A 10,314-nucleotide genomic window follows, 5' to 3' on the forward strand; every position below is an offset into this window, starting at 1 on the left:
GGGGGAGGGGGGCAGGGGGCAGGGGGCTGAGCTGAGGGCTAGATCTCCTATATGGATCCTTGGTTGTGGGAGAAGCTGAAGCCTCAGTGGTGTAGGAAAGAGGATGGTCTGGCATGTGGGCCGGGCTTCTCAGGAATGACTGGACCTGGTGTAGACTTGGTCTACAAGTACTAGAACTAGGGTTGGTGCTCGTGCATTGCTTTGCAGATGCATCAGGGTTTTCTTGTAACCCTTGATGGGACTGGGATTGTTGGAGTCAGGCTGACAGATAGCTTAGAGGGATAATTGACTCCCTGGTTATAGGGCTAAAAAGCCCTGTCTTCCCCATTGGCTTGGAACTCAACTATGTAGACCAGACTGGCCAGAGTTTGAATGAGAATTAGTTGGACAGAGGAAAGCGGTGGTTGGTTTGTGGGATGCAAGTCCAATCCAGCCATGGAAGAAGCCCATGGCCAGCTGAGGTTCACAAGTTGTTCTTTATTATTAGTAGTAGTAGTAGAGGTAGTATTTTGAGACAAGGTCTCCCTGTAGTCCCAGCTGTCTTGGAACTCAACTATGTAGACCAGACTGGCCTTGAACTCAGAGAGATCTTCCTGCCTCCACATTCTGAGTGCTGAGATTAAAGGCGTGCGCCACCATGTCCAGCCTTCCAATTTACTGTTGTTATAATTTTTGAGACAGGGTCTCATTGTAACCCAGTCAGGCCCAGAATTCACTGTGTAACCCAGACTGGCCTTGAACTTGTGTCAGACCTCCTGCCTCATCCTCCCAAATGCAGGAATTACAGGCATGAGCCGAGATGACTGGCTTCCACAAATGACTGCTGAGTGGGGTTGAAACAAGGAACAGTAGAAGGCCATCATATAACAGGGTTAGAGCTGCCTTGTAGTATGGTCCATGAGAAGTCTGGAGTTAAACCTCCACTCTCTGGATCCTATATGCTGTGTAACCAGTGGGTAGACCAAGGAATGACTCTCAGTGGGGCCACGGTGGTATACGAGCAAGGCTAGAGAGATGTGTGGAAAAAGAGACCAGGGCCCATGGAGAGAGAATGTGAACTTCCGGTCTCAGGGCCCTCACATTTAGGACATAGGATTAAAGTGTGTGAATCCTTGTTTTATTGTGTAGGGGAGGGAGGATCTGCAGAACTGAAGGCTGATTTTTTGGTGCTAGATCATGCAGCCTTGCATGTCAAGGCCAGAAATTACACTGGCAGTTAGTGATCAGTGAGCCTGAGGAGAGAATGGATGTGGTGCCAAGTCCAGGTATTTTCTCTGAGGTAGATAGGCTAGGATTAGGTGTATGTGACCTTGGAGTCCTCAGAGGGAAGTGGATAATAAAACAAGCTTTTCCTGTCGTGCAGGGCTGTGTCTTCTGGGCCTGTTGGCTAAGATCAAATATAGTATCTGTTCTCATCAGTTTACTATTTGATACGTCCTCTATTCACGGATAGTATATGAAATGGGTATTTGGAGGCGGGACATGGAATAGGAGCTTGCTTTGTCCACTCCACGCATTGACCTGGTATTATTATCTCCAGGAACGAGGAACTGTGCACCCTCTCAGAGGACTTTAAAAAAAAAAAAAAAAAAAAAAAACAAATGAATACAGTCATGTGAGGAAAATACAGTTGAGTACTGTGTGCAGGACTGGGAGATAGTTAAGTGGATAAAGGGCTTGCTATTCAAGCGTGAGGACCTGAGTCCATTGTCTCAGCACCCACATAAAAGCCGAGGGCATTGACAAGCATCTGTAACCCCAGAGCTGAGGGCAAGGGCAGAGACGGTGTATCTGGATCTGTGGAGCCCGTTGACCATCCATCTTATCCAAGTGACGAGATCCAACTTCAGTGGGAGAAAAAAATATGGTGGAGATTGCTTGAAGAAAACACCTGATAGTGACTTCTGGTCTCCACATATGCATGTGCATCTATAGGTAGAAATGCATACACACTTGCACACAGACAAGTGTTTTGTGCATAGAGAGAGCGAACTAATTGCCCAGGAATAAGAAAGAATCATAAGAATAAGGGGTGAGTTCATGTTTCCAGGGTCTGGTCCTCAGGGATACTGTCTGACAGAACAGAAGTCAAGTTAACCTACCTCTGTGTGGCCACTTCCCTCCCTAATCAGTATTTGTGGCAGCCACAGAATTGACGAGAAAGGATAGTTGGCTTCACGCTAGGTCTGGAGGTTTGAGTCCATCTCCCTTTGTTTCCAGTGTCGGTGGGCAGAGAGTGGGCACAAGTGGCATTAGGCTGAGTATCTTGTCTGATAGTAGATGAGAAATACAGTAAGCAGGGGGTGGATACTGGGCAACAGAATGAACTTAGGTTCCTAGAAGAGAGCTGATCCTAGATTGAACTTTTTTCTGTTGTGACAGGGTATGACTTTTGAGGATGTGGCCATTCACTTCTCCCAGGAAGAGTGGGTGCTCCTTGATGAGGCTCAGAGGCTCCTGTACTGCAGTGTGATGCTGGAAAACTTTGTGCTTGTGGCATCCTTGGGTAAGGTCCTTTAGCCACCCCCCACCCCCCGCCCCCAGTGTTCTGAGTGGTTGCTGCCCTTCCTTTGCCCGGGGTGACTGTTACCTCAGGCTGTCAGCCTAATGGTCTCATTTTGATTGCCTCCCCCCTGTTGGGGTGACTGTTCAGAACTGTGGTGTTCTGTACCCCAGTTCCTGCATGATTCCTGTAACTGCCATTTCCCCATGGCCACCTATGTGAGGAATGGCCAGCATTTTCATGGTTACTCTTAAGTGAACCATGGGATGTTTTTTGTAATGTTTTCTTATTGCTGTGAGCTAGTGCTAGTCACTCGCCTGTCTTTTTTTTTTAATATTTTATTTATTATTTTTATTTTATACATATGAGCGTATTGCCTCCATGTATACAAGTGCACCCGTGTCATGCAGTGCCGGCGGTGGTCAGAAGAAGACTTCAGATCCCCTGGAACTGGAGTTATGGATAGTTGCTAGCCACCATGTAGGTGCTGGGTCCTCTGCAAGAGCAGCTGGTGCTCTTAACCACTGAGCCATCTCTCCAGCCCCTTGTCTTTTTTCTTTTAATATTGGTGTTTTTTATGTCCCATGTGGTTAGGGCTGCAGGGAGAGTCTTGGTTGCCTCATAGAGTGGACATTGCAAGATTGTCTTAGAGAAGACCTGGCCTAGGGAGAGGCACCCGGGGAAGGGTGTGACATTAGGGTTCTGTTCACATTATATCAGGAATCAGCAGAGTGTCCAACAGTTGGTGCAAGCGCCACCTGTCACGCCCTATTTCTGCCTTTATTTTCCAGTGCTTCATTCTTTGGTAACTTGTAATTTCATCTATGACTTCTGGCTTCTTGGCTACCTTGATGCTCTGCTACACTCTTAGTTTTGACTCAGTGCTATAAGGCATGCACATATCCTTAAATAGCCCTTGGTCACCAACTACTTAAGTTTCTTTTGGTGACTTCTGCACAGTATAGCCATATCGCTAATGGACAAAGTCCTGCTGAAAATTGTTGGTATTGATCAGAGACCCAGCTCTCCTTTGCTGTGCCCCATCCTTGCATCCTTGAGTAGGATCTCCCCGTTCTGGTTTTCAAAGACCTAATATTTGAAAGAAGCTCCTTCAATCTGTCCTACCTCTTTTGTTCTTAGTCCATTGTGCATTCTTCTTTCTTTGGGACAGGTTCTTGCTGTGTAGCATAGGAACCTTCTTCCTTAGCTTCCCGAGTACTGGCTTTACAGGTGTGTTTCATCACATCTAGCCATCTTACTGCTCATTGCCTAATATACCTTTACGATGGGCTTTTCTTTCCTCATTGATGTCAGCATCATTTCATCAGCATTTCAACCTGCATTTCTCTGATTTCAGGTTCCTGTCATGTGATGGGGAGTGAAGAAATAACTTCTGAGCATGACGTGCCTATAGAAGGGGTGACGTCTATGGCAAGTCCATCTACCCAGGAAACTCAACTCTTTGAGATGAGCATTCCAGCTTTACACTCAGCTGAGATCGAAAACACACATCCTGTGCAAAAACTGTACTTGAGCAAAACCAGTGTGAAAAGCCTCTGCTTGAATGAGGACCTTAACCAGCAGTGGGATAATTACAATGGAGAAAAGCCCTGCGATCTCGATGCTGACGGTGCCTCATGTAGGTCAAGCTGCAGACTCCATGTGTTGATAAAGCCATCCTTTGGGAAGGATGGGGAGGACTTCCCAGCCACCGTAGGCTGTCTTCAGCAGCTGGCTGCTTGCAATGGTGAGCAACCTCACACTAGCCCCAGCAAGTGTGGGGAAGCATTTTTGAGTGGAGAAAAACAGAAGGGCAGTGAATGCCAAAAAGTTTCGAGCCACAAACACACACTTGTTCTTCATCAGGCTGCCTCCTCTGGAAAAGGGCTTTATGAACACAACAAGTTTGAGAAAGCCGTCCCCCGCAAGCGCACACTTGTTCAGCACCAAGACGGTCACATTGGACAAAGGACATATGAGCGTAGTCAGCAAGAGAAATCCTTTAACAAAAAAGGTCACCTCCCTGCCCATGATAGAACTCATGCTCGAGAAAGACCCTATAAGTGCAGTGAATGTAGAAAAGCCTTTATCTACAAATCCGAACTCGTTTACCATCAAAGACGTCATAGTAGAAGAGTACATTATGAGTGTGGGGAATGTAGGAAATCCTTTACCTACAAATCCAACCTCACTGAACACCAGCGAATTCACACTGGAGAAAGGCCTTATCAGTGTGATGAATGTGGGAAATCCTTCAGACAGAGCTCTAGCCTCTTTAGACATCAGAGAGTTCACACTGGAGAAAGGCCTTATGAGTGTTATGAATGTGGGAAAGCCTTTAGACAAATCTTCAATCTCATTCGACACAGAAGAGTTCACACTGGAGAAATGCCGTATCAGTGCAGCGATTGTGATAAATCTTTTAGCTGCAAATCCGAACTCATTCAACATGAGAGAATTCACAGTGGAGAAAGGCCGTATGAGTGTAGTGAATGTGGGAAATTGTTTAGGCAGTTCTCCAACCTCATCCGACACAAGAGTGTTCATACCGGTGATAGGCCTTATGAATGCAGTGAGTGTGAGAAATCCTTTAGTCGCAAATTTATCCTCATTCAACACCAAAGAGTTCACACTGGAGAAAGGCCTTATAAATGTGGGGAATGTGGGAAATCCTTCACTCGGAAATCTGACCTCATCCAACACCGGAGAATTCATACTGGCACAAGACCTTATGAGTGTGATGAGTGTGGGAAATCATTTAGGCAACGCTCTGGACTCATTCAGCACCGGAGAGTTCACACTGGAGAGAGGCCTTATGAGTGTAGTGAGTGTGGAAAAGCATTTAGCCAGAGTGCTAGCCTTATTCAACACCAGAGAGTTCACACTGGAGAGAGACCTTATGAGTGTAGTGAATGTGGAAAATCCTTCAGCCAAAGCTCTAGCCTGATTCAACACCAGAGAGGCCACACTGGAGAAAGGCCTTATGAATGTAGTGAATGTGGGAAGCCCTTTACCCACAAGTCTGACCTCATTCAACACCAAAGGGTTCACACTGGGGAAAGACCTTATGAATGCAATGGCTGTGAGAAATCCTTTAGCCGCAAATCTAATCTTGTTCGACACCAGAGAGTTCACATTTAAGAAAGGTCTTCGTCGTTTAAGAAATGTGCTGTTTCATAAATTAGCGTATTAACACTGTAGGAAATTAGCGGCCTTCTCTATGTTTAATTTATGTGGGAAGCTTTGTTGAGATTCATTACAGATTCTAGTATGCCTAGGGCTATATTCTGATTTATGTTCCTGACAGTGTCTGTGGTACAAACTATGTCACCATTACCGCCTGGAAAGTTCACGTTTATGTGGATAAGTTAGCACTGCAGCATGCTTAGAGGTCCAAATGCCTGCACTGTCTGCTTGGGTCTCAGCCTTTGGAAACACCTTATTTCTTTGTATTTTCCTTTAGGGCATGAATCTTACTTAGTTTGGGTCTAGAAGACCTGGTCTGACTTGTGCTTCCAACCTGCTAAGAAAGATTATCTTGTTCACGGGGGAATTTTATCTTTATGCTTAAATATTTCCAGATTTGAATTTACCAGCTTGGAAAATGCATGCTGCCCATTACTCCAGTTTATGTTTTTGTAAAGGTAATTTTGTTTATGCATGTTTAGGCTTGAAGGTTCTGTTTGTTTTGTGGGATGACTTATGAGCTGATTAATGATGTCAGCATGAAGCGGTGAATCAGTTTTATGGACATCCTAACTGTGCTTCAGAAGGCAAGGTACAGTGACAGAGCAGCTCTCTGCAGCATTGGTCTGATTTTCATTGCTGACCACACCCTCAAAGGTAAGACAGTAGGACTTTGTGTTCCAGACTTGTGGACAGTTGCTAATTGTGAGGTTGGAGAGCATGGTGTAAAGGAGAATTGTGACAATCCCAAGTGCTTCTTTAAAACACATGACTAATTTTATTCACTTTGCCATTGGGATGTCACATAAGCTCTACCAGTGTTGAAGATTAACTCTTCTGCAGGTCTGGCACTGGAGTCAGATGTACAGAACTGTGTAGGCTAGCATGGTTGTAATTGGAACGGGAACTGAGTTAATAAGAGATAGCAGGTTAGATGGAACCTACATCTTTTTAAAAATGATTTTTTATATTGTGTGTTTGTCTATGTGTATAGGTGTATGTGCAGTATAGCTCATGTCAAGGTCAGGATTGCATGTGGAGGTTGGACAACTCGTGGAGTCAGTTCTCTCCTTCCGTCATGCCTGTCCCTTTACCTGTGCTATCTGCTCATTTGCTTGGGAATATGCTTCTTTTAAAAGTCCATCACGCATGTTCTAGAGATTTTGTGTGAATAAACAAATTCTCGAGATAAGCACCACTATTTCCTGACTGTAGTTTTTGGAAAAGAAAAATAGTGGTAAGTTTGGGGGGATTCTTGTACCCTCTCTGGGGTGTTCTGTTGTGGGCCACAGCTCTGCAGGCAGTAAAACAAGAGGAGGATGAGTCTGTAGTCCAGTGATAGGATTCTGAACTAGCTGTGATTTAAGGAGCAGTAACTTTTAGAACCTAAAATATTTGTTGCCAATGAAGCAAGGTTGCTCCTCTCAGGGTCAAAGGAAAGAGATGATGGAATTCATATCAGGCTGGGAACCTACATTTTCAAGAAAAGTGTGTCATCCATGTGTATTATTTTGAGCTCTTCATAGTTTCATTTAACTATTTGTTTAATTGACTTTGACAAAGAACAATGGCATGGCACTGTGGCATGTGCCTGTTCCTCCAGTCGCTAGGGAGGCTGAGGAAGGAGCATCTCTTGAGCCCAGAAGACCAGCCTGGGCAACATAGCAGGATCCTAGCTCAAAAACACAAATAATAAATTGTTTTAGAAAACCAATTTGATAGTCTTGAAATTATCATTATCTTTATGAAAATGAACTTACCTGTCACTTGTGTATTTATCTTGTGCCCTTTTTTATCTTCTATTTCCCAGTCCCCCTGAAAACCACTGATTTTCTTTACAATAAATTAACTCATACTTTCTAGAATTTTAAATTATCGTCATCATGTTTGCATGTGTGTGTGTGTGTGTGTATATGTTATAATTTTTTTGACATTCAGTGATAATGCTTATTGAAAAGTTGTGGAGTAGCATTTTGTTGTATGGATAAACTGCTGTTTGTCCATTAATTTATTTCAGTACTTCCTATTATTTATACACTTTACATATTACAGATAAAGATGCTGTGACTATTTCAGTTTTTATATGGATATGCATCTTATTTACCTTGTTAATAAAATGTTAGATGTTAAAAGGTGTTAATAGCTAAAATATAATGTTGGGGTGGATTTTTTTATATTTTGTTTATTATTTTTATTTATTTTATGTGTATGAGTGTATTGCCTGCATATGTAAGTGCACCCCTGTCTTGCAAAGCCCGTGGAGGTCAGAAGGAGGGTATCAGATCTCCTGGAACCGGAGTTATGGATGGTTGTTAGCTGCCGTGTGGTTGCTGAGAATTGAACTCAGGTCCTCTGCAAGAGCAGCCAGTGCTCTTAACCGCTGAGGCATCTCTCCAACCCCATAGGTGAATATTTTAAGAGTAATTTAGGAAATGATTGATTCTGATCTCTTTGCTTCCCATTGCGTCCTCTCCAGCAGTGTGTGAAGGCTGCAGTTCCTTACCATCCTGACCTGTACACCATATGGCTAATGCTTTTAAACGTTAGCCTATTTAGTAAATGAATAGTGACATTTCACTGTGGATTAATGGCATCTCCCTAAGAATACTAATATTGAACACGTTTTCATGTGCTTATTGGCCACCTGTACATCTGTAATAAAATGTTCCTATCTTTTTCCCTGATTTTCCTTCAATGAATTTATTATTTTAACAGATAAGGAGATATGACAATAAAGATATGTACAGGAATTTCACTCTTCAGCATTGTAAGGACTGCTTTTATGTATCATACAGAACAACTGCTTTTAAATACTGGAGGAAAATGTTTTTCTTCAGCTTTTTGTTTGGTGTGAAAATACCCATATAGACCGTACACTTCTAAGTTTAATATATATTTTAAACATATTATCCATCATGTTTAAAAATATATTTATTGAGTTTTTGTGCCTTTCATATAATAGATCTTAATCAAATTTAGACCCTCCCCTCCCTATCTCTGTTCCCTATAGCCCCTCCAATAGATTTCATGCATTCTGACATATATGTTAAGTCCTGTCCCATCAAGCTTTTATACCCAGATGTCCCTCAGTGAAGGTTCATCCACTTGAGTCTAGTCAGCCTATCTAGAATCACTCCCTTAAAAAAGATCTAATCACCCACACCCAGCAGTCATCTGTTGCTGATATTTCTTCGGCTAGGGCTAAACCTGCTGCCCACTTCCTCCCTCTGTGCTGGGTTTTTGTCTGAGTCGGCATGGGTCTTGTGCATGCTGTCATCATTGTTTCAAGTTCCCCACGGCAAGAGAACCTCTCTTTCCTTACGTTCATGCACCAACCCTGGCTCTTACTAACTTTCTGCCCCATCTTTTGCAGGGGTCCCTGAGCCATGGGTGGGTGAGGATTAATATAGGAGTCCTATCCAGGGATAAGCACTCAGAGTCTCTTGTTCTCTAAAACTTAGCCAATTGTGGCCTGCTTCCTCATACAAAAAAAAGTGCGATGCACACAGAAGGCCACAATTGGCTAAGTTTTAGAGAACAAGAGATGAGGGGTGTATTAGTATTCCGTCTACCTCCTGTTCCACCATGTTCTCTGAGCCTGCGGTATAGAGGTTCCACTGTAGATGTGTCACTTGGGGCTGGGCATCTCTCAGTCACATTTTCTGTGCTAAGAAGCACCTTAAAAAGTGCTCAACCTCCTCAGTAATTAGAGAAATGAAGATCAAAACCACTTTAAGATTCCATCTTACCCCAGTCAGACTGGCTAAGATCAAGAGAACAGATAACAACAAACGCCAGTGAGGATGCTGAGAAAGGGGAGTGCTCATTCACTGCTGATGAGAATGGAAACTCGTGCAGCCACTATGGAAAGGAACTACAGAGATAAAAGGAGAGAAAGAGCCTGAGAGAGGGGAAGAGTAGGAAACGTGTTACTGAAGGGGAAATGGAGAAAATGGGGGCATTCAACTGGGAAGAGAGGAGGGAAGAACATACAGAGAACCTTGAGGGTAAAGGGGAACTTTGGGCCTTCTGCACCCAGCCTTGCGATATTCTGTCTGACCCAAGGGATCACAGAAAGTTTGCTTCCCAATTCCTCCTAATTGGTTCCTTGGATTTGCTCCTGTCATTTGTACTTGTTTTTACTGGCAGGTAAGTGGGGCAAAGATGGTTAAAAGTTTTTCGCAATCCCCCACGTAGATACTGTCATAGATCTAGACTTGACAGGAAAATCCCAAGTCTTGTGGGGAGGGAACCAGGGAATAATAAACCTATGTGTCGGGGAGCAGAGTCTTACCCCAGTCACACTGGTGATGTCCCACAGCCGCGCTCAGCTTCATGTAGCACAGGGGCCACAGGTGAGTGTCTCTTCCTTTTACACACGATGCACCAAGCCAGAAGTCTGAGATGTAGCTGGGACAGGAGGTGACTCTTGCTTGTCTTCCTTCTTTGTTCATTTCCCTTTTGTTTCTGTTTTCTGTTTTGAAGAATACTTGCTTTATTTTTAAATATTTTATGTGTATGAGTATTTTGCCTGCACGTATGTAAGTGTGCCACATGCATGCAAGCCCACAGAGGCCAGGAAATGGCATCGGATGCCCTGGAGCTAGAGTCACAAGTGGTTGTGA

The 10,314-nt window shown here is 43.8% G+C and overlaps 1 protein-coding gene and 1 non-coding gene across 2 annotated transcripts in view; both read left to right on the top strand.

The window, feature by feature from the left end:
• Positions 1-8,444, top strand: part of LOC103725458 (zinc finger protein 551-like) — a 10,389-nt gene extending 1,945 nt beyond the window's left edge. Inside the window, exons 2-3 of the mRNA XM_008822762.3 lie at positions 2,383-2,506; positions 3,861-8,444. Of these exons, the coding sequence (XP_008820984.1) occupies positions 2,383-2,506; positions 3,861-5,644 (1,908 nt within the window). The 3' untranslated portion in view covers positions 5,645-8,444. The remainder of the gene's footprint in view (positions 1-2,382; positions 2,507-3,860) is intronic.
• On the top strand, positions 1,368-1,556 carry LOC115068377. The gene has a single exon (XR_003847730.1). It is a non-coding gene; the product is annotated as a U2 spliceosomal RNA (small nuclear RNA).
• Positions 8,445-10,314: the final 1,870 nt, after the last annotated feature.

This window comes from Nannospalax galili, unplaced genomic scaffold, assembly GCF_000622305.1.
Source record: "Nannospalax galili isolate Female #2095 unplaced genomic scaffold, S.galili_v1.0 scaffold649, whole genome shotgun sequence".
NCBI classification, from domain to species: domain Eukaryota; kingdom Metazoa; phylum Chordata; class Mammalia; order Rodentia; family Spalacidae; genus Nannospalax; species Nannospalax galili.